This window comes from Melanerpes formicivorus, unplaced genomic scaffold (assembly GCF_026170545.1).
Source record: "Melanerpes formicivorus ecotype bairdi unplaced genomic scaffold, bMelFor1.0.p_v2 SCAF_6, whole genome shotgun sequence".
Lineage (NCBI taxonomy): Eukaryota > Metazoa > Chordata > Aves > Piciformes > Picidae > Melanerpes > Melanerpes formicivorus.
This window is the reverse complement of record NW_027142358.1, coordinates 8,748,016-8,774,176: the sequence shown is the minus strand read 5'-3', so window position 1 is coordinate 8,774,176 and position 26,161 is coordinate 8,748,016. Positions and strand designations below refer to the sequence as shown.

The 26,161-nt window shown below is 50.9% G+C and overlaps 1 protein-coding gene across 2 annotated transcripts in view; it reads left to right on the top strand.

Moving 5' to 3' along the window:
* ARHGAP19 (Rho GTPase activating protein 19) overlaps positions 1-18,715 on the top strand; it is a 30,351-nt gene extending 11,636 nt beyond the window's left edge. For both annotated transcript variants that reach the window (XM_068139541.1, XM_068139542.1), the window contains exons 2-12: positions 9-274; positions 7,725-7,805; positions 8,188-8,397; positions 8,968-9,194; positions 9,700-9,786; positions 10,650-10,715; positions 11,439-11,627; positions 12,289-12,387; positions 13,025-13,117; positions 15,307-15,375; positions 15,872-18,715. In XM_068139541.1, the coding sequence (XP_067995642.1) occupies positions 9-274; positions 7,725-7,805; positions 8,188-8,397; positions 8,968-9,194; positions 9,700-9,786; positions 10,650-10,715; positions 11,439-11,627; positions 12,289-12,387; positions 13,025-13,117; positions 15,307-15,375; positions 15,872-15,928 (1,444 nt within the window). In that variant the 3' untranslated portion in view covers positions 15,929-18,715. The remainder of the gene's footprint in view (positions 1-8; positions 275-7,724; positions 7,806-8,187; positions 8,398-8,967; positions 9,195-9,699; positions 9,787-10,649; positions 10,716-11,438; positions 11,628-12,288; positions 12,388-13,024; positions 13,118-15,306; positions 15,376-15,871) is intronic.
* The last annotated feature ends 7,446 nt before the right edge of the window (positions 18,716-26,161 follow it).

Here is a 26,161-nt window from a genome sequence, read left to right as displayed (position 1 = left end):
TTTTCCAGCGATGCCATCTGCAATTTTGTCATCTGCAACGACTCCTCCCTCCGCAGCCAGCCGATCATCTTCAACCCTGACTTCTTTGTGGAGAAGCTGCGCCATGAAAAACCAGAGGTGTTCACAGAGCTGGTCGTCAGCAACATCACCAGGCTCATTGACTTGCCTGGGGCAGAGCTGGCCCAGCTGATGGGAGAGGAGGACCCAAAGCTGCCTGGGGCAAACAACACAGCCTCTGGATTTTTTCGTTCTCTGATGTCTCTGAAGCGCAAGGGTGGGTATGGTATGCTGGCTGGTGCCCACCTCTAGGGTGGTGCCAACTTTCTTCTTCTGTGACACATAGTGTACAGTATGGGCTTGTTGTTGTTTTGAGCTTGTGTTGACTGCTTAATTCTATGGGTTCATAGTCCCTGGGGATGCCAGCTCTAGGAAGGGGCAAAACAGAAGCCAGGAGGTTAATCCTGGCAACGCCCTACTGCTTCTAGAGCACCCCTCTTCAGGGGAGTATTGCTGTGGTTTATGTCAAGTTGGCCTCAATGTGTCAGCTGCTTGCTGTACTCACTGCAGCACACACCACAGAGAGACAGAGCTTTGGTCCCTCAGGGTTTCTGGTCTGAATGGATAGCACTGATTCAGAGAGGGGTGCCTGAATAAGATGCAGGTTCTTCCAATACACACCAAGGTGTCCTTGTCCTTCTGTTTGTTTGTGTCCATAGAAGCAATAAGGTTGGAAAAGACCTCAGAGATCATCAAGTCCAACCTATTACCTAACACCTCATGACTAAGTAAACCATGGCTTCAGGTGCCACATCCAATCCTATTTGAACACCTCTAGGGATGGTGACTCCACCACCTCTCTGGGCAGCACATTTCAATGGCCAATAACTCTTTCTGTGAAGAACTTTCTCCTTACCTCAAGCCTAAACCTCCCTTGGTGCAGCTTGAGACTGTGTCCTCTTGTTCTGGTGCTGGTTGCCTGGGAGAAGAGACCAACCCCCACCTGGCTACAGTCTCCCTTCAGGTAGTTGTAGACAGCAATAAGGTCTCCCCTGACTCTCCTCTTCTCCAGGCTAAACCCCAGCTCCTCAGCCTCTCTTCATAGGGCTTGTGCTTGAGGCCTCTCCCTAGCCTTGTTGCCCTTCTCTGGACATGTTCAAGTGTCTCAATTCTTAAATTGAGGGGCCCAGAACTGGACACAGTACTCAAGGCGCGGCCTAACCAGTGCTGACTCCAGGGGCAGAATGACTTCCCTGCTCCTGCTGGCCACACTTTTTCTGATGCAGGCCAGGATGCCATTGGCCTTCTTGGCCACCTGGGCACACTGCTGGCTGCGAACCACTACTCCCAGGTCCCTTTCTGCCTGGCTGCTCTCCAGCCACTCCAACCCCATTGTAGTCCATGCTTTGTTTTCCTTAGCTTGTTAGCTTTCTTCATAAGTGGTGGAATATCAGTAAAGGCTGAGAGCATCAGGTTCATGAAGAACAATAATGCCTAGGTTTTCAAGGCCACTGACTTCCCTCAGGGCCTAGTGTCTCCTTCAGTTGCTGTTCCATCTCTCTGGAAGGTCTTGTCTGTGCCACTCATAAATCTGTGAACATTTCTCTTCCAAATGCCAGTGCCCTTCTGGTCCACATCCCAATCCAGTGAGTCAGTGACAAAGCTCTACAGATTGACTCCGCTCAGGCCCAGATTCAACCCTGGGAGATGACAGATTCCTCTTTCTCTCTGAGACAGTCATTCAGCAGGAGTTTTCTTCTGGTAAACTGACTATTCTTGTACTCTCTTTCAAGTTCAGCTCTCTTGGTTATGAAACAGTAGCCCCAGGCCCCTTCTCAGAAGTCTGAGATTTGCTTCTGAGTGCAGTTCTGTTCAGATCCTCTCATCTTCACTGGCTGACATTTACCACCCTGTTTTGTTGCAACTAAAAGGGTGTTCTAGGTGTGCGTGTATGCCTTCTCCCACCTTTACCCACACTCAAGGGAAGCTTGGTTCTTCTGATAAATTTGATTAAATGTTCTCTGTCATCTAGACAGAAACTGCTTCCATCTGGGCACCTCTTGTACCCCTGTCAACTCCAGTTTCCTAGCTAGACTTCTTGTCTGCTGGCAGAGAAGCTGTGCGTCTTCAGATGTTTGCAGCCTGAGGTTGAATGCTTCTGCTGTTATCAAGCAGCAAGGTAGATTATGGCAATATTGAATAATTCTCACCTAAGGATAATAAAATGTTTTGCAGTACCTGATTTTCCCCTGCAGTGCTCTCCAGCCCAGGGTGAGTGTCTACCAGGGTTCCCACTGCACTGGGTGAGCCAGGAGTGGAGGGCTGAAACCAGCTCCAGAAAATTCAGCCTGAGCAGTGGGGCCATAGAGCTTGTCCTTTTAAAACACAGTGGAGGAATGGGTTTAGTAGAATCAGAAACACTTAGAGAAACTATCTAAAGGTTGAAGACATAGTGATAGCTCCCTTATCAGAGTTACTTACAACAGCAGAATTCACAGATTCACGGATGGATTGGGTTGGAAGGGACCCTCAAAGGTCATCTTGTCCATCCCCCTGCAGTGAGCAGAGACACTTCCAACTAGATCAGGCTCACCAGGGCCACATTGAGTCTGATCTTGAACGTCTCCAGGGATGGGGCCCCAACCACATCCCTGGGCAACTCATTGCAGTATTTTATCACTCTCATTGTGAAGAACTTCTTCCTTACATCCAACCTAAACCTACCCTGCTCCAATTTATAACCATTGTCCCTTGTCCTTTTGCTACAAGCCCTTCTGAACAGTCCTTCCCCAGCCTTTCTGTAGGTCCCCTTCAGATACTGAAATGTAGCTATAAGGTCTCCCCAGAGTCTTCTCCTCTCCAGGCTGAAGAGGCCCAACTCTTCCAGCCTGTCTTTATAGCAGAGGTGCTCCAGCTCTCTGATCATCTTTGTGGCTCTCCTCTAGGTCTGCTCTAGCAGGTCCATGTCTCTCTTATGTTGGGGGCCTCAGCACTGGACACTACTCCAGGTGAGGTCTCAGCAGAGCAGAGTGGCAGAATCACCTCTCTCAACCTGTTGGCCACAGTTCTTTTGTTGCAGCCCAGGATGCAATTTGCCTTTTGGGCTGCAAATGCACATTGTTGGCTCATGTCCAGCTGCTTGTTCACCAGCTCTCTCAAGTCCTTTTCTGCAGGGCTGCTCTCAATTTCATTATCCCCCAGCCTGGATTGATACCGAAGATTGCCCTGACCTAGGTGCAAGACCTTGCCCTTCACCTTATTGAACCTCAAGAGATTCCCCTCAGTTCACCTCTGCAGCCTGCCCAGGTCCCTCTGGATGGCATCCTGTCCTTCAGTCTTGTCAACCACACCACTCACTTTGATATCATCTGCAAATCTGCTGAGCATGCACTCAATCTCGCTGTCTATATCATCAATGAAGATACTGAACAGCACCGGTCCCAGTACAGACACTTCAGGGACACCACCTGTCATCTGTCTCCATCTGGACATTGAGCTGTTGACCACTACCCTTTGTGTCTGATCATCCAAACAATTCCTTATACAAATTGTTCATAGGAAGACTGCTTAGGTTTTCATGCTGCCCCAGCCTGCAGTTACTGTGCTCTTCCCTGTTATTGCTCCTGCCTCTTCCTGCAAAGTAGCAGAACACCTTAAATTCAGACACTCGATAGAGGAGTGTGCGAGTAACGAAGATGAAAGTGCTTTTTTTAGTGTGTTCTTGTCAAAAGCTTCTAGCAGGGGCTTGTGAGACTTCTCTGACTCATTTTGGTAAATTAACTGTACTCTGCTGGGGCACTGCTCTTACCAGACCTGACATCTCCAGCTAGCTGTCTTCCCCAAGAGCTCCACCTCCCCCCCATTCAGACATCTCCATGGCCATGTGTCTCACTACAGCCACAGCTAGCAGATGTTTCCAAGTCTGCTGGCTGCACTCCCAGGCTGCAACAGCAGTGTCTCCCTGCATTGACAGGCACTGTCTGTGAACTTCTTGGCCAAACTCTGAGGAAAAGGAGTTTGTGCCTACAGAGAAAACCAGTTTCATGTATTGTGTGTTTCATCTTGGAGCCATCATTTGTTTTTCTTCGTGTTATAGATCCGCTAGAACAAACAGGTTTTAGTTCTTCAAAGCCAGAGGCCAAGGACCATAGAGCTCAGAACTGATCAAACTGCAAATACTTGAAACTTCTTTGAGCATCAGGAAACTCAGTCTCACGCTGCTTCTTAGTTTCAGAAGCAATCATGCAATAACATCTAAGCCTTTGTAACTCAGCATCCATTCTCCAAACATGTCTTTCAGGTTTCTTTGAGAATCAAATTCTCATTCAGATATCAACTTCTGACTTCAAAAGTAAACTGAATTTGTCAGGCCCTGCATGTCTCAAGATGTATTTTCCTCATCTCTTCCTGGCCACTATTGATTCTATCTGTTGAATGTCTAATGAATTTAGTTTTCTTCAAGGACAAGAATCTTTTGCCAACTGTTCTCTGCCTTTGTACTCGAGACTTGCAGATCTTACACGTGGAGCGAGAGGTCACGTCACCCTTGTGTCTCCTGCAGGACTCAAGCATGCACTTTATCAGAAGCAGGTCAGAAAGTTCTTGATTGAACAGGAGGCTGGAGTCCCTGGTGGCTTACTGTGTATTTCAGAAGTCCTGGAAGAAAGTGGAACATTCTTCAGGCAGAATAAATCTAGTTGCATGGGAAGACTGCTAAAGAAGTGCATAGGGTGAACCAGGTCTTTCCCACATGCTGTGATCATCAACAACACAGAAGAGTAAGATCTGTAGTACAATAGACCAAGAGCTAGTAAAATCAAAATGTGCTATGAGAAGGAAAGAAAAAAATAGACCAGAAAAAGCTTGTGGAAGAGACAACTTTTATCAGACCAGCCAATACACTGTATGGACTGCTGGGCTATCAGCTGTATCAATAAGGAGGGAAATCTTTAGCCACAGAAAACTGGGGTGCAGTTGCCCAGCTTGCTGTCAGAAGTGGCCTGTGCTCCTGGCAGTCTGGTTATGGAGAAGGGAGGAATACTCTTTTCTTCAATCTGCTGGCTCTTTGAAGTGTAAGTGCAAAGGCAGGACAAACCAGTTCTGTACCTGATTCCAGTTCTGAGTCCCAGTCAGCATGTTGTAGTGTGGTCTACCATACTAGTCTCTGGTTAGTCAAAACAATCCTCATTACCAGTATGGGCTGGGGGATGATGCCCAATGAGATGAAAGCACACTCCAGGAGTGAGAGGAGCTGTCAGTGGTTCATACGGAGAAAGGCCCAGCTCATTGCTCTGCTGCTCTCCTTTTTTATAGTTCTGCCTTCTTCAGACTTCATACTTGACTCTGGTTGGGCCAAGGCAGCTGACTTGGAACAGAGATTCACTGGAATCAGGGAATTCCATGGATTATCCTTTCCTGGAAAGGAGCCCAGTGTGAGCCAGTCGGATCATGTCTGCTCTCTCCAGCAGTGTTTTTTTCTCTCTCCAGCAGTCTCATAGCTGCACGTTTTCTTTTTGCTCCATTCCATGTCAAGCCACAATGAGGATTATCTGCACCTTCCTTCCCAGGTGTGGAGTATGCTAATGTGGCAGGCACCTGGACAGTCCAGACTATCACATCATGCCCTTTCAACATGTCTCCACCTCCTGGCCTGTATCAGCAATAGTGTGGACATCAGGAGCAGGGAACTGGGCCTGAGCAAAGCCTTTGACACTGTCCCACACCACATCCTGGTCTCCAAACTGGTGACACATGGGTTTGATGGGTGGACCACTAGATGGATAAGGAACTGGCTTGATGGCCGCACCCAAAGAGTGGCTGTCAATGGCTCCATGTCCCAGTGGAGGCCAGTGACAAGTGGAGTCCCTCAGGGATCAGTCCTGGGACCTGTCTTATTCAACATCTTTGTGGGGGACATGGACAGTGGCATTGAGTGCACCCTCAGCAAGTTTGCTGATGACACCAAGCTGTGTGGTGCAGCAGACACGCTGGAGGGAAGGGAGGCCATCCCGAGGGACCTTGACAGGCTGGAGAGGTGGGCACAGGCCAACCTCATGAAGTTCAATAAGAGCAAGTGCAGGGTCCTGCATCTGGGTCGAGGCAATCCCAGGCACAGATACAGGCTGGGCAGTGACTGGCTGGAGGGTAGCCCTGAGGAGAGAGACTTGGGGGTGCTGGTGGACAAAAAGCTCAACATGAGCTCTCAGTGTGCACTTGCAGCCCGCAAAGCCAATCAGATCCTGGGCTGCATCAGGAGAAGTGTGGCCAGCAGGTCGAGGGAGGTGATCCTCCCCCTCTACTCAGCCCTGGTGAGACCCCACCTGGAGTACTGTGTCCAGTTCTGGAGCCCCTATTACAAGAGGGATGTGGAGGTGCTGGAACGTGTCCAGAGAAGGGCCACGAGGATGATCAGAGGGCTGGAGCACCTCTCCTATGAGGACAGACTGAAGGAGTTGGGGCTGTACAGTCTGCAGAAGAGAAGGCTCCGAGGAGACCTAATTGTCGCCTTCCAGTATCTGAAGGGGGCCTACAGGAAGGCTGGGGAAGGACTTCTCAGGATCTCAGGTAGTGATAGGACTAGGGGGAATGGAATGAAGCTGGAGGTGGGGAGATTCAGGCTGGATGTGAGGAGGAGGTTCTTCACCATGAGAGTGGTGAAGCCCTGGAATGGGTTGTCCAGGGAGGTGGTCGAGGCCCCGTCCCTGGGGGTGTTTAAGAGCAGGCTGGATGAGGCTCTGTCCAGCCTGATCTAGTGTGGGGTGTCCCTGCCCATGGCAGGGGGGTTGGAACTAGATGATCCTTGTGGTCCCTTCCAACCCTGAATGAAACTATGAAACTATGAAACTCATTCTGCCCCTGTATTCAGCACTGGTTAGGCCACACCTCGAGTACTGTGTCCAGTTCTGGGCACCTCAGTTTAGGAAAGATGTTGACTTGCTGGAACGTGTCCAGAGAAGGGCAACAAAGTTGGGGAGGGGTTTGCAGCACAAGCCCTATGAGGAGAGGTTGAGGGAGCTGGGGCTGCTTAGCCTGCAGAAGAGGAGGCTCAGAGGAGACCTTATTGTTGTCTACAACTACCTGAAGGGAGGCTGTAGCCAGGTGGGTGTTGGTCTCTTCTCCCAGGCAACCAGCACCAGAACAAGAGGACAGAGTCTCAAGCAGCACCAGGGGAGGTTTAGGCTGGATGTTAGAAAGAAGTTCTTCACAGAAAGAAAGATTGGCCATTGAAATGGGCTGTCCAGGATGGTGGTGGAGTCACCATTACTGGAGGTGCTTAGGAAGAGCCTGGATGAGGCACTTGGTGCCATGGTTTAGTTGATTAGATAGTGTTGGGTGATGGGTTGGACTCGATGATCTCAAAGTTCTCTTCCAACCTGGTTAATTCTATTCTATTCTAGTCTAGTCTAGTCTAGTCCAGGCTTGCAGATGATATGCCCTTTAAAACTGCAGCATCTGTGTTCTGGTGTTTTCACAAGCTTAGAAAAGGTTTGCTTTAGCTGATAAAAACTAAACTGAGACAAGAAGCAGGGTGGTGAAGCCTTTGTAAGTACAGCATGGTGAGATGAAGTGACTTACTTGGGAGTGCTTGTGTTACCTCCTCGTGACCTTCACCCTTAGCATTTTGGGTCAATGATGTTTCCATGATGACCTCCCTTTCTTTGTGGACCACTCACCTCTGTGGATGTTGACTTCTGAGCTGCTTCAACATGTTCTCTTCTGTTCTGCAGAGAAAGGGGTGGTGTTTGGCTCACCACTGACAGAAGAAGGCATTGCACAGGTTTCCCAGCTGATCGAGTATCTGCACAAAAGTAAGTGATTCTGTCTTGCTGTCCCAAGGGGTGTCTGTCTGGACTGCATTGGAGTGCAGGCAGTGTGAGAAGCTCTGAGCTCCTCAAGCAGCAGGAGTTGGGACTGCACTAGGTGACTGTTCACAGAACTGTCTAGCAGATATGTTCATCTCTTTCCCTCTGTACACAAACTTTTGCTAGTGATGGGGGCCAGCTTGGAGTCACATCTCTGAATGCACTTCACTGAGGTTTGAATCACAGAATCAATAAGGTTGGAAAAGACCTCAAGGATCATCAAGTCCATTGCTGTCAAGCCCTAGAAAGGGGAGGGAACTGCTTTAGTAAGAAGGTGGAATTCATCCTTTGTTTAATCAGTGGCTTTTTACTCCTCTTTGCCAAGCAGATCTAAGAGCAGAAGGCTTGTTTCGGGTGCCAGGCAACAGCATCAGACAACAGATCCTAAAGGATGCTCTGAACAGTGGTACAGATATTGACCTGGATTCTGGGGATTTTCATTCTAATGATGTGGCCACCCTACTTAAGGTGTTCCTGGGTGAATTACCAGAGCCACTGCTGACACACAAGCACTTCCATGCCCACCTCAAAATTGCAGGTGAGTGAGCAGCAAGGGACAGCGATGAGCAGAGGGAACAGAACTAGCCTCCTAGAAAGCTGGTAATGCTGCAGAGCTGCACACCAGGCTACAGAATTGTAATCCTTAAAGGCAGAGTAAGAAGGAATTGCCCTGTCATCTCAGCCTAATGGTAGAAAGATGAGCTGAAAGTCCTAAGGAATCAGACCGAGTCTGTCTAGCCCACTCCTCTCTCCAGCAATAAATGGATACCCACAGGAATAGAACCCACAATGATAACCTGGGTCTCCACCTGTGTTAAGTCTGGGGGCCTCCTGAGTGAGGTGTGGTTTCTATGGACTTAAAAACTGTTATTGAACTACTTTATGTGAACTTCCTCCATCTCACCTTCAACCCAGCGTACCTCTTAGCAACTGTGTTGTCCTGTGGGAGGAGTACCATCGGTTAAGACATCAGGTGGGGAGCTTGGGAGATGATGAGAGAGGGCCAAGAACTGTGTTTGGAGATCTGCATGTGAAGCAGGAAAGGTAACTGATTGCATTTGGCTTGCTGTTATGAATAGTAATGTGTGTCCTTGTTCTGCCTTGGCAGACTTGACACTGTTTGATGAGAAGGGGAATAAGACCAGCACTCCAGACAAAGAGCGCCAGATTGAAGCCCTCCAGCTGCTGTTTTTGATCCTTCCCGCTCCCAACCGCAGTTTGCTCAAACTGCTGCTGGACTTGCTCTACCAGACCGCCAAGAAGCAGGACAAGAACAAGATGTCTGCCCACAATCTTGCCCTCATGTTTGCACCCCACATCCTGTGGCCCAGAAATGTGAGCAGTGCCTCAGTATGTGCGGGTGGGATGTTGCAAAAGGCAGAAAGCAGAGGCTTGACAGGCCTACAGGCAAAGAAAAAGGGGGGAAGGTTAGGTGAGGGTTGGAGACCGGGATGGAGCTCCTGGCAGGAATTAGTGCTAGTGTAGTGCTAGCCTGCTGTAGGTCTTATTTGCAACTGGTGCTTCATCTTTTTCAGTAGAATTGAAAGCACAGCATGGTCCTGCTTCTTTTAAGAATGACAGCTCCAGACAAACCTTGCAGCTCTCTCCGCAAAGTCTCTTGTGCTGCTGGTAACTGTTTGGCCCTGGAGTTGTATAGTTCTGCTCTCAGAGCACTTTTGGCTCTTTGAGGTGTGCTGTGAGCCCTGCCTGTCTTTTTCCTCAGAGCGGGTCTCCTGATGAGGCTCTGTTTTTGTCTTATGTCCCAAGGACAGCAAGGGCAGCAGAGACTCCTCCTGCTCCCCTTCTGACTGCTGTGCCTTTGGCTGTGCCCTCTTGCCAGGTGACAGCAAATGACCTTCAGGAGAATATCACAAAGCTTAACAATGGAGTGACTTTCATGATCAAACACTCTCAGAAGCTCTTCAAGGTAAGTGCACTTTGGGGTCTTGCTCTCCCTGGCCCTTCAGCAGAAGACTGAAAGCCTCTTGTCCAGCCAGATCCCACAAGTCAAGTATATATTCAAGTGTTGTCTTCTGCAGTAGAAGAAGGAGGATTTCTACAAGAAAGTGTTCCTTTAGTGGCATGGGAGGAGATCTTTGCTGGGCAGGCAGCCCAGGAGGAGGACAGGCCCAGCTGTAGGTGGCTTTGTGCCTGGGCAGGTCAGAAGCTCGGTGTAGTGTAACACCACCCTCTGCTGGACACCGGCACCCCTTGCCTGGCAGGGAAACCTGCTTCCTGGGAGCAGGTAGTGACCAGGCTTCTCTCAGGTTCTGGCAGGATAATGAAATGGAAGGGACTTCTCCTGGCTGAGGGGTGCCAAGAGCTGAATCTAATATGGCAGGCCATTTTGTTGTGAATGTCTCTGCAAGGGGTAGTCAAACCACTGCTGTTACAGGCACAGCCTGCAGTCCTGAGCAGGCTGCTGGGGTAGGGCAGCCAGGAGCAGGGGGCTTTCTGCTGATCCCTCCAACAAAGTGTGTGTGCAACAGAGTGTCTTGACTTCTCAGCAACTTCCTGGTCACTGTAGACATCTGCTTTCTGAAAAGTGTTCTTCCCCTTCTTTGCTTGGGAAGAGTTTCTGTGGAACTCTGCTGTTACTCTGTTCCACTTGTGCTTGTTGCCTGCATCAAAAGGAAACTGAACAGATACTGCAGTGGGGATAGGAAATCCTATTGCTTTGTCCTAAACGACTGAGTCTTGATGGAAGTGGCTTGTGTGGCACTTGCTGAAGCCACTCTTGCCCCAGGGCCATACACATGCATTTGGCCTTCTCTCTGATCATTGTTACAGGCCCCAGCATACATCCGGGAGTGTGCCAGGCTGCACTATCTGGGATCCAGAGCCCATGCATCAAAGGTAAAGCCAGCAAATGCAGCACCTGCCCTCCATGAAAGGGCAGAGGTTGTGATACTGTGTAGGGATCCTTGTGAGTGAAAGAAGCTGAAAACGAAAAAGTTGTGAAAAGGGATCTGTCAGAGAGCAGGAGTGAGGGAACCATATGGTGTGGTAGTAGGGGCAGCTGCATTACAGAAATTGGGCAGAGTTGAAGCATCTGTTAATCAAAAGCACAGGGAAAGCTACCAGCCCCTGTTTAGCAGCAAATGTGCTCCCTGTGCCCAGTACATGCAACACCTGCTCCTTCGTGAGGTTGTGCCTTCCAAGCAGACAGACGCTCCTGCTGCGTGGCCAGGCTGCTTGGAAGAGGGGCTAGGATAAAGGCTACTGGCTGCCCCTGGCACAAGATCTGTTTGTTTGGCCAGCAAAGGCTTCCCTGCCTCACAGAGCTGCAGAAGAGGGAAGATGCATCCCAAGGAGGTGCACTGACCCTTGTCTAGCCTGGAAGGGCTTCTGCAGCTGGTATCCAGGAGGGAAGAAGCAATGGGGTCACCTTTGTATTACTGTCACCTCTTCCTGGCACAGGGCCTGCTGGTGCAGTGCTGCTGCAGAGGGGTAGGGAATACACAGCCCTGTGCTTTCACTGGGGCTGAGGCAGCTCAGGAGATTCTTCCCAGGCTGGCTCAGATGGGTGGCTCGTTTGGATTAAAGCACAGCAGTCGACTGCTGTCTCCGCTTTCCCAGGATGATCTGGATTTGCTGACGTCTCCTGGCTCCAAGGACCTGCAGCCCCTCAAGTCTCAGAAGCGAAGCCGTCTGGACTCGTGCCATCAGGAGGAGACCCAGCAGCGCACGGAGGAGGCACTGAAGGAGCTCTTCCGCCATGTCCACAATATGCCTGACTCTGCAAAGAAGAAGAAACTTCTCCGGCAGGTAGCGTGGGGATGGAAGATATCTTTGGAATGTGCTTATCAGCACATCCTGGGCACGGGGCTGAAGGCAGGGCCTTCCTGAAAGCTGCTCCTAACCCTGGGGAGGGTGGGCTTTGGGCTGTGTAAGTGGCGGAGCTGTAAGAAGACAGGGGAGGGGACCACCTATCCTAGTGCTCTAAGCCAGGGACCTGCCAGTACTTCCCTCGTCCTGATTGTGGCCTTGTTGACCTTTGTCCCTCAGAAAGGGAAGTCCTGTTCCCTCTTGCCTGCATGGAATGGCAAATCAGTCTCATCTCAGTCTCATGAGCATTCCCAGACAACCTGGAGCTCCAAAGAGACCGATGAATATGGTCAGCACCAGCCCTACCTGCCAGCTTCCAGCAGCTGCCCTAACCCCCTTTCTATTCCAGCATTTACTGCTTTTGGCTAATCTGGTAAGCCATCACACAGCAGCCTCTCACCCAGGCTTCCTGTTAATTCTGCATGGGAGATGTGGCCTTCCCATGCTTGCCTCTTCCTGCAGCTCTGAGCTGCTCCTCTCTTTTGGTCTGCGGAAGAGACAAGCTGAGAGCGGAGAGCAGTGGGTAGAACAGCACCCAGCAGCAAGTGCCTGGTGTAACTGGCAATAACTGTGCTAACACTGCACTCCTGTTTCCTCCTAGTTTAATAAGCATTCCACAGCTCTCACTCCTGGCTCTGATGTACTCGTGTCCCCGGCACCACGGCGCGCCCGCTCCCGCTCCTTCAGCGGCCTCATTAAGGTAAAGGCAGCCTCTGGCCCCTTCTCTCTGCTCTGAGTTTCTGATGTTGCTTTCTGCTTCTGCCTTTTTCTGTCTCAAATGAGGCCCTCAAAGTGTAGGGATTGTTCAAAAGTATTGGTGGCCAAAGAACACAGATCCACTGGGGATAGAAAAGGCAGTACAGTGACAATAAGCCTTGTCAGTGTAAAGTGTAATTAGCTGTTGAACACATGGCTGTAGGGCCTATGCAGTCTTCTGAAAGATGGTTGCATCCTAAGATGAGATGAGGACTGACAGGGTGCTGTTTATGTATTCTACCCTTTTAGCACAGGTGTTACCATGCTGTAGGCTGCTACACAGCAGCATGTACCTGCCTCTGACAGGCTGGGCTCCTGGCCAGGCCCCAGGTCAGCTCCCAAGCCCTTTACAGTCAGGCAGGCTCAGCCTGGTGGTATGGTCTTTTCCAACGTGGTTAATTCTACTCTATTCTATTCTAAAGTATTTCAGCTGCTTCTGCTTTGCAATCTTTGTCCCAGCTCGGCTTCCTTTTTTCTTTCCCAGCATCCAGCTGCTTTCCAGCAAAGTATCCTGCTCCTTCCCTCTCTTTTTCCACTTTGCACTCTAAGCACTAGCCAACAGCCCTTTCTTCTTGTGGCAGCGGAAGGTTTTGGGAACCCCAGTTATCCTGGAGAGGAAGAGCAGGGATGCCACTCCAGAGCCTGAGCGAGTCAGCAAAGAGAACATTCACCTGGTAAGAGCTGCTCCCAGCACTGCTGAAGCAATGGGCCATCTGTGAGGGGAGTTTGGGTGCAACTTTTGACTACTCATTTTGGCAGTTCTTGTGGGGGCTGCTTACTGTTCTCTGCCAAAGAGAAGGTTCCAAGCTTTTAGAGGGGGTGGGGAGGTGGGGGTGCCTGAGGACTGGAGGAGTGCCAATGCCACTCCAGTCTTCAAAAAGGACAAGAATGAAGACCCAGGCAACTCCAGACCAGTCAGCCTCACCTCCATCCCTGGAAAGGTGATGGAGCAGCTCATTCTGGAAGCCATCTCTAACCACATTAAAAATAGAGGGTTATCAAGAGTAGCCATCATGGATTCACTAAGGGAAAATCTTGCTTGACTAATTTGATAGCCTCCTATGAAGGCATGGCTAAATGGAGAGATGAAGGGAGAGCAGTGGATATTGTCTATCTTGACTTCAGCAAGGCTTCTAATACTGTCTCCCATAACATCCTCGTAGGTAAACTCAAGAAGAGAGGGTTAGATGATTGGACCATGAGGTGGATTGGTAACTGGCTCAACAACCATTCAAAGAGCTGTGATCAGTGGTGCAAAGTCCAATTGGAAGCCTTTGGCCAGTGGTCTTCCCCAGGGATCAGTATTGGGTCAAGTTTTGTTCAATATCACAGTATAACTTAGGTTGGAAAGGACCTCGAGGATCATCGAGTCCAACCTATCAACACAGACCCCATGACTAGACCATGGCACCAAGTGCCACGTCCAATCTCCTCTTGAACGCCTCCAGGGTCGATGACTCAACCACCTCCCTGGGCAGCACATTCCAATGACTCACTCGGTGAAGAACTTCCTCCTCACCTCGAGTCTAAACCTCCCCTGGTGCAGCTTGAGACTGTGTCCTCTTGTTCTGATGCTGGTTGCCTGGGAGAAGAGACCAACCCCCTCCCGGCCACAACCACCCCTCAGGTAGTTGTAGAGGGCAATGAGGTCACCCCTGAGCCTCCTCTTCTCCAGGCTAAACAATCCCAGCTCCCTCAGCCTCTCCTCATAGGGCTTGTGTTCAAGGCCTCTCACCAGCCTTGTTGCCCTTCTCTGGACACGCTCAAGTGTCTCAATGTCCTTCTTAAACTGAGGGGCCCAGAACTGGACACAGTACTCAAGGTGCGGCCTAACCAAAGCAGAGTACAGGGGCACTATGACCTCCCTGCTCCTGCTGGCCACACTATTCCTAATGCAGGCCAGGATGCCATTGGCCCTCCTGGCCACCTGGGCACACTGCTGGCTCATATTCAGGTGGCTGTCGATCAGCACCCTCAGGTCCCTCTCTGTTTGGGAGCTCTCCAGCCACTCCGACCCCAGCCTGTCGCTCTGCATGGGATTGCCGTAGCCAAAGTATCACAGTATCACAGTATCACTTAGGTTGGAAAGGACCTCAAGGATCATCGAGTCCAACCTATCAACACAGACCTCCTCCTACTCTACTCTGCCTTGGTAAGACTGCACCTGGAATACTGTGTCCAGTTTTGGGCTTTCCAGTTCAAGAGAGAGAGAGATCTGCTGGAAAGATTTCAGTGGAGAGTTATAAGGATGACTGTGGGACTTGAGCATCTCTCCTGTGAAGAAAGACTGAGAGACCTGGGGCTGTTTAGTCTGGAGAAAAGAAGGCTGAGAAGGGGATCTCAACAACATCTATAAATATCTGAGGGGTGGGTATCAAGATGAAGGTGATGGTCTTTTCAGTGGTGCCCAGTGATAGGACAAGGAACAATGGGTACAAGCTAGAACACAGGAGGTTCCACCAACACGAGAAGACACATCTTTACAGTGGGGGTGACAGAGCACTGGAACAAGCTGTCCAGAGGTGGTGGAGTCTCCTTCTCTGAAGACTTTCAAAACCCATCTGGATGTGTTCCTGCCCCAGGTGATACTGCTTTGTCAGAAGGGTTGGACTCAATCTCTGGTGGTCCCTTCCAACCTCTAACATTCTGTGATTCTTCTGTATGATCAAATTAGGCCTTGGGAAGCTGCTGTGAGGAGAGCAAAGCAAATGGTTAGGGCAGCATCAGCAGAACTGGGCCTCCATTCTAGTCTTGCCCCTCTGGCTCTGTTCCTGACCTGATGCGTTGGCTTGTGCCCTCTTCACTCTCCCCCATCCTTCTCTACAAATTGTACACCAGTTCATTCCCCCTCTCTCTTCTCCAGTTACAGAAATGTGGATCTCCAGCTCACATGTCCCAAGCAAAGCTGAAATCTTCAGAGGGCCGGAAAGAGGTGAGACACACACACCTCCCACCTCCATTCTCCTCCCTGTGGGAAACCTAGCATGCTGGGCCCTGAGATCTGCAGGGGTGATGGCATGGGCACAAGGCTCTGGCTGCTACAGTCCCCTGATTTAACAGCAGCCTGCTCCATACTGAGCTGCAGGCAGCTGGCATGCTGGAAGGTAGTCCTTGAGGGGTTTCACCTGAGAAGGTGCGTACTGCCTTTCTGCCCATGAGCTGGCAGGTTGGCTGTCACAGAAAGCAGAGGGAAGCTGGCAGCACAGGGTGGTGCTAACAGCCAGTCAAGGAGGCAGTGGGAGGAGAGACTGTTGCAGCCTACAGCCAGCTGCTGTGTTTGTCCCTGTGTGCCTCTAATGCTTGTTGCTAAAAGGTTTGGGAGGCAAACTCCAGGGAAGAGTCCTCGCAGGGGGAGGACAGCACCTCGGACTTTTGTTGCGAGGTATTCTGTGTTTCAAGCATTCAATTGCTCTAATTCTCTGCTCCAGGAACCCTGCAGACGCATCCGAGGCCACCTGCTTTCCAAGGATTCGTCGTCCCTCTGAATCTCCTTGCACCAACTGCTGGGTGGGGACTGCCCAGCCTCACAAGCTGTGAATAATGTGCTGCACCGAGAGGGGAGAGCTGCAGGCTCACAGCAACCCTCACCAACAGGGCAGCGCTCTTGAAAGTGGACCTTTGCAAAGCCTGCAGGGACTTGTTTCTTTCTGTATATAAATTATGTTTCATTCTACTCTGGGGTAAACCACTATCTAACCAAAACTTGTGCAGCATGTCTGTCTGACCTTCTGGCTCTGGGAAGAGCTGGAGTGCTTGCTTACAAGGAGAGCCCTGTGTGTTGCAGGGCCCTATGTGCACTCCCAGCTTTCTCTGCAATGTTGCTAGGCTGTGTTTTTATTTTTCCCCCTTTCTGCTCTGAGTTTTTAATACCTTGGCTTGGGTTTGCTCCCTCCCCTATGTTAGCAGTGAGAATGATGGACTTCAGCCTTCACCTGCATCCTGCCAGCTAATCTTACCTCCAGGCCTCCTCTGGAGCCCTGCCTTCCTGGTTCCTCTGGGCTCTGTTTTGCCTTTCTGACCCTGAAGGGCTGGAGTGCGCAAATGGTGCAGAGCACAGGATGGGCCTGGAAGCAGAGGAGAGGCTGTGCATGCCACCATCTCCAATGGGGGCAGGGGAAAAAGCTTCTAAACTCATCCCTCTGTTTCAGCTTGAGCTGGAGGCAATCTTTGCTCACTGCCTTTGTGTTTCCATGGTACATCACTGCTGCTGGGGAGGGTCTCCATTTTGTATTCCCTCCAAGAAGCTAAGCTGAGCAGGGCAGGAGGTTGGCAAAGACTGTCTGGGGCAGGACAGCTCAGCCTTTGGAAGTGTCTAGTATAGGCAGAGCCTGATGGCTGTTTGCACAGCATGGGAACAACGTGAGCAACAAGAAATGACTCCAGCCATTTGTGAGGTACTGCAAATGGTGCCAATGGCTTTGGCTTGATACCTAGATGGCTGCTGAGGCAACTAGCTGATTAAACTGGGGGATAGGGCTGGAGCTGGCTTCAGCACTTTGGCCTGAGCTGCAGAAATGAGATGAAACCATCTAGATGTGGGATAAACACCCATCACAGCTGGCCAGCATCAGCTGTTTTGTTAAGCTAAAGTGCTCCAGTAAGCTAATCTTGCCAAGTACCTGTCTGCAACTGCTCTGGGGTAGGAAACACACAGGGTGACTACTTTGAAATAAAGGTTTAATCAGCTGAGGAACCGTCTAAACACTCCTCAGCCCTTCTTGGTGAAGCAAATAATCTCTGGAATCCAATTATAATTGTCTTCTAATCTTTAAGAACCAGCAGCCAGCAGGAGTTAGAGCTCTGTCTTTGGCAGCTTTCTGAGACAACTGGTGGCAGGAGGTGTGAATACTGGGATGTGAGCAGGGAGTTCAGGGCGGCTGGCTAGAGCTGTCAAAACAGGGCATCAGAACCCTGTGCAGCTTAGCTGAAAGTCACTTGTTTTGTTTTACTGTCTGGTTGGTTTGGTTTGTTTGTTGTTTTTTAGGGGGGAGAGTGCTGTTTGTTTGGTGTGGGGGGGTTTTGTGTGCGGTTTTGTTCAGTTGGTTTGTTGTTTCTTTGTTTGTTTTTAATGTTACAAACCTATGTGCCTCATCCCGCTCTTTCCAAAGGGATGTTCCTGGTAGTTTAGCAGAGTTGCTTGTCCCTCCTCTGACCCCGAACTGGAGGAGCTCCCTTGAAAATGTAACAGGTAGTGGGGCTGATGATGTGTGAATTGGGAGTTGCTGGTGTTAGGAGCCTCTGTCACAGCAATGAAAGAACTCTAGTTCATCAGGGACTGGGCAGGCAAGGGATGCTGTGAGGAAGGACAGAGGCTGTTTGCTGTGGCAGTGGTATGTGCTTTTTGGATGTGTCTGTAATCATTTCCTCTGGAGGCTGAAGCTGTCTCTGCTCTTCTCCAAAGGGCACTGTGTGTTTTGCTGACTGCACTTCTACCCTGCCCCTGCAGTCTACTTGTTAGCAGAGACCTGGGAATCTCGGTTTTGCCTCTAAATGGAGATGAGGCCGAGCTGCAGGTTGAGCTGCAGTGCAGAGAGACCTGGATTTGTTCCTGTTGCTTGCCTGGGGGGTGGTTGCTGGGTGAAGCATTTGTTCATCCCATCCCTGCTATCCTTATTGTCCCTTGCTTATTCGGGTGCATATCTCTAGGTGTCTGTTTGGCAAGGCAATCTTGTTCCTGGAACTCAATACACTGCTCCTGCAGAGATGAGAGGAATGTAACTCGTCTCTCTGCTGTTCCCCCTTTACTGATAGCTTTAGCTCAGGTACTCTGTCTGGCTTCTGGCACAACTGAGATTTGCTTAGCTTTAAGGACAAATATCTATGGGGCATCAGCCTGGCATTTTGCATGTCTCCAATGCCTTTCCTGCCAAGGAGCTGGCTGCAGTCTCTCAACAGGGCAATCCTGGGAGGGGTTTGATGCCCTGGGCTGTAGCCCATGGTGCTGTCCTCTGTATGCAGAGGATGGTGCTGGCTAACAGATGCAGCCTCTAGGACCCTTGGCTGTTGCAGTCCCAATGTGTTCACACTGTCTCACAGGCACCAGGGAGTTTTAGTCATGCTTGGATGTGTCTCATTTGTCTGCCTTGTGCAATGACTCACGAAGTTGCTTCCTCCCAGAGCAGCCACTAACTGTTCCCAGAGTCTATAGTTTCCAAAGTATTTTTAATCTTTGTCCTTATTTATATATGCTATGTATGTACTGTTTCAGACTGTTGCTTTTCTGTGTGTTCATGTGTAAACCCCATATTAAATGCTTTTATTTTTAGTGGGTTTGTTCAGTGGTTTAAGCAGTTTCATTGGGACAACAAGGACTTGGTGGTGCATCCTCCTCCAAGAGGAAGGAAATGTCTGCTCAGAACCCCAGAGCTTCTATTCTTAATTGCAGGGGTGTTTGGTGAGGTGCTGCCTCCCTGCAAGGATGGCACTAGCCTCCCATGGCACTAGGGCTTGCTCCCCCTCTGGGATCCCGGTGTAATGCAGGGTGCCCAGACAGGCTGTCTTTCCCTTGCAGGGATGAAGTTGGACCTCTTCTTTTCCCATCTTCCCCCTGCTGTCATCCAGGGTGATGGGAAATCAGGTTTACAAAGAACACTTTGTATAAATAATGGATCAAATGAATACATTTCTCTGTAGAACAATTCCTCTCTTGCAACTCTTGCCTGCCAAGGGAGGATGGTTTCTTCTTGCATTTTCTTTTCCTCCTTCTTAATAATGGTGTCTCAGATTTTATGCAGATTATTTCTCTGTGAAGTTCTTCCACGTTTGAAATGCCCTGGGCTTGCCTGCCGTGGCTCAGACACTCATTAACATCCTCACTGTGCAACTGAAAAACAAGCAGGAGAAGCGAGCGGCACAATACGCTTAGAACTGGCACTGCCTTCCTGCAGGGGCAACTTCAAGCAGGTCCCATTCTCCTCCAGGGCTGGACTGGGGTGCCTTGGGACTGGTGTGTCCCATCTCCAGGGAGCCGGGAGAGCAGGAGGGAATGGGTCTCTGTGCACTTGAAAGTGGGCACGGGAGTCCAGAGGGACATTGCTGGGTTTGGAAACGTTGAACAAAGGGATATAAAAACTCACAATAGCTGTTCTGAGTGCTGCAAACCCAAATATCCCCTTCCTGATAAGCTGTGGTTCAAAGAGACAGCTTTATATGGCTTACATAATTGAGAAAATGAATAGCTTTTAGTCCCTGAAGCCACAACCAAGCACTTAGGCTTGACTGCAAGTGAAAGGGCAGCAGTTGTTGGGACCAAACTCTGGGGAAGGTGCATATTTAGAGGGGTCTGGCTTGGCTTTCAGTGTGTTTGCTTTGGCCTGTTGGGTTTCCTGCACAGCAGTGGTGTCAGAAAGCAAACAAGCAGTGCTCATCCTTCGTTGTATTAAACAGTGTTTTTAATCTCAGATTGTGCAGCACAGACTTGCAAATAAGTTCTGCAGAGTGTCACTGCTCTCTAAATCAATTGTGAGTTGTCTTGATTGTTGGGTTGCTTTTTTTTGCTGTTCTGCCCTGGTTTGGATTTGAAATGAGATTATTTTTTTTGTGCTTTCTCTCTTAAATTACCATGTGTGGCCGGGAGCTGTCACGCTGCTGCTGCATCTCACTGCCTTGGGCAACTGTGTAGACAAAAAAAATCCATGAGTACTGCTAGCGATAGATGTTGGCACCAGCCAGACCAGTTATCAGGCTTTACAATCTCATTGGCTTGGATTAACTAATATTTTTTTCATGGAGTGAATAAATTACCATGTTTAGTTTTGTTTACTCATCCCCTCAATGAGGGGTCCGTGCTGAAGCTCATTAATGGTGCAGGCACGTAGGTGCCGAGATCTCCGTGCTGGGTCCCACGCTGACCTTCCACTTGTGCAGCGGACCAGGGTGGGATCTCTGCTGGCTCTGGCTGTCCAACCCCAGCCTGCTCCAGCTTTACTCCTAGAAAGTGCTTGTGCATGAGAAGTGCAGTGGGGTGGTTTCTGGGCTTCTGCATGTTGAGGCAAGGAGAAGCTGTCCCTTGCCGTACATCACAGTTTGAGATACTTCCCAGCATCAGCCTTTGAGGCACTGATTCAGTTTGGATCAGGGGGACAGCACTTTCCCTGCTGAGTCTTAGCTGGAGTGGGCATTACTGTGCTACCCTCTGCAGTCCTACCTCTCCTGTGTTACACCAGCATCCCCTGCCCTGCTTCTGAGAAGGTTTTACAAACCCACCACCCAGCTCTCCTGTGGGGTGCCTTACATGATTTTAAGCTTGTCTCCTTTTGCACCTGAGAGGAGAACTGGGTCACACTTCATCCTCTCTGCTTCTGGCTGAAGCTTCTCGGTTGCTGTGGCAGAGAACTGGGATAAATGGAGGTGCAAACCTGCCTTGGGCATCATGGCTGTGGGCACCTGTCAGGTGAGGTTGTTAGAGGGTTCGTTTCTTCCAGCCTGAGCCTTGCTCCCCTGGGGAGCAGGGTCTCAGCAACCTCCTGCACAAAATACGTTGTACCTTGCCAAGATCATTCTGCAGCAGCAGGGAAGAAGGGGCTGGCAGCACACCCAGTAAGACAGGACCCCTTGCCACCCCCAGCACTGGGGGCCCCAGGGACAGATGTGTGGGGGTTGAAGTTTGGAGATGCCTGGTTTGTCCTCCCTGGCTGCATCGAGGGGATGGAGGAGGTAGGAAGCTGGATTATAGTTATAGTGGACAAGGACCTAAAGAGCTGAGAGAGGAGGCTTGTGGAAGGATGCACTCTTACAAAGGGCAAAAATCAACTCTGCAGGTAGCCCCTAGCATGATCCTCCAGTTCCAGTGAGTCCATGCCTGCATATGGGGCTGAGCAGCTCTGTCACAGGGCAAGCTAAACCCTTTCCCTCTTACGTTATTTTTGGCTACTGCCATCCTCTTGCTGTCCTTCAGTCAGACCCTGGTAGCCAGTCACTTTGGCTTGTGCCACTGAGACTGCTCCTTTCTGCAGAACCTGCACCCAGAAAGTGCCTCCTCTACACTGTGGGAATTCTGGTGACAGAGACAAAGTGGGGCTAGCACCAGCTCCCCCATCCCATGTGTGCAGAATCTGACTTTCTTCCAGCTTCCAGTAGTTTGTTACTCTGAGTGCTCTAGGGGAGGAGGAGCTGGAGTACAGAGACACTCACAATTGAGGGACTAGCAAGAGAGGCCACCTGTGACTGTGGAAGCACAATAAGCCCAAGCAGACATGCAGCTTATTGATTACACCCCAGCGTGGGACTGGCTGCCAGCTAGCCATTAATATGGAGCACAGGCAACCTCATCTGCACTCAGGGCATCTTTGTTAACAAGATCAGAACAAAGTTGCTGCCTCCCTCATCCATCGGGCTGAGGCACTCCTTATTTCTCAGGTTAGATTGTTTCCCAGCTCAGGGATGTCAGTGAGATGAGGATTGCAATAAGTAAAAGGGGTGGGAACAAGCCCTATTCCTCTGAAAACAAAGCCCAGCGTCTCTGCTCACTCCTGGGCCCAGGTCATAGCTAAATCCTGAAAACCCACTTGCTCCTATGAGAGGCAGGGCAGAGCTGCAGTTTATGGCACCGTGGAGAAATATGCTGGATGCACTTGGCAACAGCAAATGGAAAGTCTATTAAACAGTAAATTATCACTCCAATGCATCTTCATTGAGGAGGGTTAACGAGTGGCTCCAGGCAGAGTGAGCGGGAAGAGAGTGTGTGTACACACAGTGTGGATGTGGAACAATTCCTCATCTGGGGACCCCTGAGGCCCCACTCCCACCCTGCAGTGACAATAGCATTGCACTTGTGAGGCACTTTGCAAACACTCCCTCACCTGTGCTTTATTCAGACCAGCTTGTGCCATGATGAAGAGCTCCCAGGGGCTCATGTGTCCAGCTGTGCTGAAAACAGCATCTCCCCATCTGCATCTTTTGGTGCAAAAGTTTTCCTTGTGGGCTAGAGCTGGCTGGGGGAACCCATGGTGTAAGGCTTGGTCCCTCTGCTCAGCTGTGCCACAGAGCAGGGATGTGGAGTGTCCTGCTGCTCTGCAGTTGTTTAAGGCAGGAGGACATATTGGGCTCTCCTCTCTTGGACAGTTCCTGTTTTCTGACACTGGGAGGAAACCTACCTGCCTGGAAGCCTTAGCATCTTCCACACCATCCTGAAGGACCCAAGAGATGCTGTTTACTTCACTTGCTCCCAGTGGTGAGGTCCCCAGGCAGCAGATCCTGTGGTCAGTGGGGCCACATTCACAATTTGCTGGCTCTGAAGGGTGAAGCTGGCTGCATTTGCAGAGCAATGATTTTGCTCTCTGCTAGTGAGGTAGGGCTTGTCCCTGGATGCCAGAAAGAGCTCATCTCAGCACTGCTTCCTGCTCCTGTTAACTGGGTGAGATTTACTGTGATCCAGGCTTGCCCACAGCACTCACAACAGGTGCACAAGCCCAACAGGTGACCTAACGGGTCTGACATGCTGGCCTGCTCCCACACAATGCCTCACTCTCCATAGCCAAAGGTATCTGACAGGATGAAAGCAGCCTGGCCTCCCATCATGAGCTGGCCAGGTGTGACAGGTGTGGCCCTGGCCAATGGAGAGACAGCCCTCCAGCCTGCTCTATGTGAGGTCTCTGGGGGACACTAGGCAGACAGAGGTCATGACCACTCTGCTCATGGCATGTCTCTAGCTGGGTCTTGCAGCCACTGCTCTGAATCTAGGTATGTCCCAAATCCGTGATATGGCTGCTGAAGGAAGGGTTTGAAGTGCAACACTGGTGCAAGGAGAGCTGGATCCTGCTGTCAGCAATGCTTCTTGGTAGGGGAGTTAGAGCAGGCACCATGTGTGCACGCTATTACTTGTGTTCTAAATGCTTCTGCTCCATACCAGTGCCTGCTCCTATCTCGAGAAGGGCTGAGCGCTCCTGTGGACTAGTAACAGCCATGGCCTGGCTTCAAAGTGCAGCCTAAGTGCCACAGCAAGCATGGGCTAAGACATGCTGCCTTCTCCTCTGCTCACCAAGGTGTGGGGTGTAGCAGTGCAGCAGATGCCTTGAAGCCCAAGGGTGCTGGAAGTTGCTGTTGGCCACCAGCAGCTCCGTCAAGAACCCAGTGCCAGCCCAGACTGCAGGAGAGCTACTGGGATCAGGCTGCAGCCCATCCTGGGGTGGGTGGAAATGCCAGGATGCTGCCTTGGGGCACTTGGCTTAAAACCGGCAGCAATTTTTGTTTGAAGCTTTGTAGCTGCTTCACATCTCTTTGCACGATAGCTCTGGTGCACATCCTGGAATCCTTCCCCAGATCCTCCCATGAAAACTCTTCTGCTGTAAAAAAAAGCTTCTGCTTTCTTTTAACCAAACCCAGAGCCCATCAGACGATCCAGATGGTCTCTCTCTTTATCAAACAGTTTGGCCCAAATCCCGGTGGCAGACAGCAGGACCAGGCCTCCCCCAGTAAAGAAAATTGTGGGGTTTATTTTTCACCCTGCCCCTCATCTGCATTGAGAGGCACCCTGGGCCTTCCCTGGACAGCTGGTGCTCTCCAAGACCTTGCATGGTGTGATGGAGGCATCTGGGCAATTTGGGATCACCCAAATGCACCACAGCCTGAGTAGTGGAAAAGAGATCTTTCTGCACAGCCTCTCCTCCAGCCCTGCTGTCCTGCTTCTCCAGGCGTGCTTGGCCCTTGCCGTTGACAGCCCTGGAAGGGGATTGCTTTTGCAACCAGAGCAGCTGCAGATGGGTCAGCCACAGCCAACAGCCCAGCTCAGTGGGATGCTCTGTGGTACCAGGACACTGGGCAGTTGCTGTGTGACAGGCAGCGGCAAGAAGCTCCCAAAGGAGAGCAGGAGTCAAGGTATACACAGAAGAAAACAGAATTGTCATCCTCCCAACCTTGTACTCCCCACTGAAAGCAGGGCAGGTGGTGGTGGCCTCCAGACAGACTCCTGCTGGCTATTCCTTTTGCCAAGAGCGTGGCCCTGGCTGTAAAGTGACCGGGTGTTGCTGCAGCTGGACACACAGACGGAGGGAGCCTATTTACTATTTACTCTGCAGATCATAAGGATGTGCCTGGGGCAAGTGCCTGCAAGTGGGAGGAAACAGGATCCCTTGTCCTGCTCCTGACTTCCCACCAGCATCAGAGGTAAAGGGCAGGTTAAGAAGACCTGACTCTGCTCTGCCGGGCCAAGGGTGAGTTTCATAAGGAGGGGGATCACAAGTATCACACTGATAGCAGCCAGCTTTGGGGGATGCCAAGCTGCTAGGAAACAACCTTCCCCCTCCAAAAAATGCAGCTGAGGCACCCTTTGGGTGCCATTGCCACTGGGGTCCCCCTGGGAGCCACAGGGCAGGCTGTGGGGCCACCTCTGCTGACACTGTGCCAGTAAGGGGTCAGCTCCCAGAGTCCTGGGAAGCAGCTCATCTTCCTTGCTGTCAGGGCTGCTGGGTAGCAACGAGGAACAAATCCCTTTCATCCATCTCAGGCACAGCTTCCTCCTGGGACTAAGGCCAGAGGAAGGAGATGTCACAAAAATGCAGACAGATGATGGGAGCCTGCATTTGGGATGGGAAAGGGCTTCTGATCTGGGCCAAGATAGTGCAGCCCTGTGTATGTATGTGTGTGAGGTGGCCCTTGCCATGCAGACACCTCCTTCTTACCCTAATTAAGGAGCATGTGGAGATCCATATGCAGAAGGCATTGATTTAAGAGGCACTTCTGGCCCTGGGACTTGCCACCATCCCTGCAAATAACCTGCTGGCTGGGGAAATGAGTGTGCAATGGGGTGTCTGTTCTCAAGCACCTCTCCTGCCACTGCCAGAGCAATGCATCAGGCTCCCATTACCCCCTCTTCCATGGTTTTCCTCTTCAAGAAGGGGCATTTGTAGCAGTTGTTGCCAGCAGCCAGCTCTCTTATCTTTAAGGACTCAGCTCTTGGAGTCATGGGATTTCAGGTGTTTCAGATGTCATTACTAAAACAGGTGACTTGACTTCTTGGTTACACCCTCCTGCTTTGCATTTGCTGACCTCAGGGAAGAAAATTGAAGGTAACAAAGTGAATGCAATATTCACATTTCTGAGATGCCAACTATCTGGGGCTCATGTTGAAATAGATGCATTTTCCTCTTCATGGTAGTTTGATGACAATGACATTTGTGTGACTTTATTTCTTAAGATGTTCTCCTAGAGCAAGAAAGGACATAGCAAATACCACAGGTGGTACTTTAGAGCTTGCAGAGGGCAAAGCAGAGATGCATCCCCAGGTGCCCCCTGGGTGCTGCTGTGTCTGGCTGAACGGTTCCATGAACAGACTGAGTACCAGTGCCCGCCTGCTGCGTGGGCTGCCGGGTTCCCGCGCCTGGCCTGGGCTCTGGAGGATAGGGCTGGGGCTCTGGGCAGCTGGGTGGAGTCGCAGGTTGATTTACCGGTCTCTGTCAGCCCCTCCGGTTCCTCTGTCCACACGCTCTCCTTGCTACTTACAACCCAACATCCGTCTCACTGAGAAGAGCGGCTGCCCCGTGGGCTAAACCCGCAGTTCCGAGCTATGGGATCGAGCCTGATCCCGCTTTGCCGCACAGCCGGAGGGGTGCAGAGCCCCGACGGCTGTGGGCGGCTGGTGCTCTGCCCGGCCGGGACTGCTCCTACCCTCGCCAGGGGGGCGGGGAGGGGCGACGGCGGGGGGCCTGTCGGGGTGGGCTGGGCGTGAGGGAGGAGCCAGCGTGGAGGCTGTGCCTGGGCTGCGGGATGGGGCGGCAGTGAGG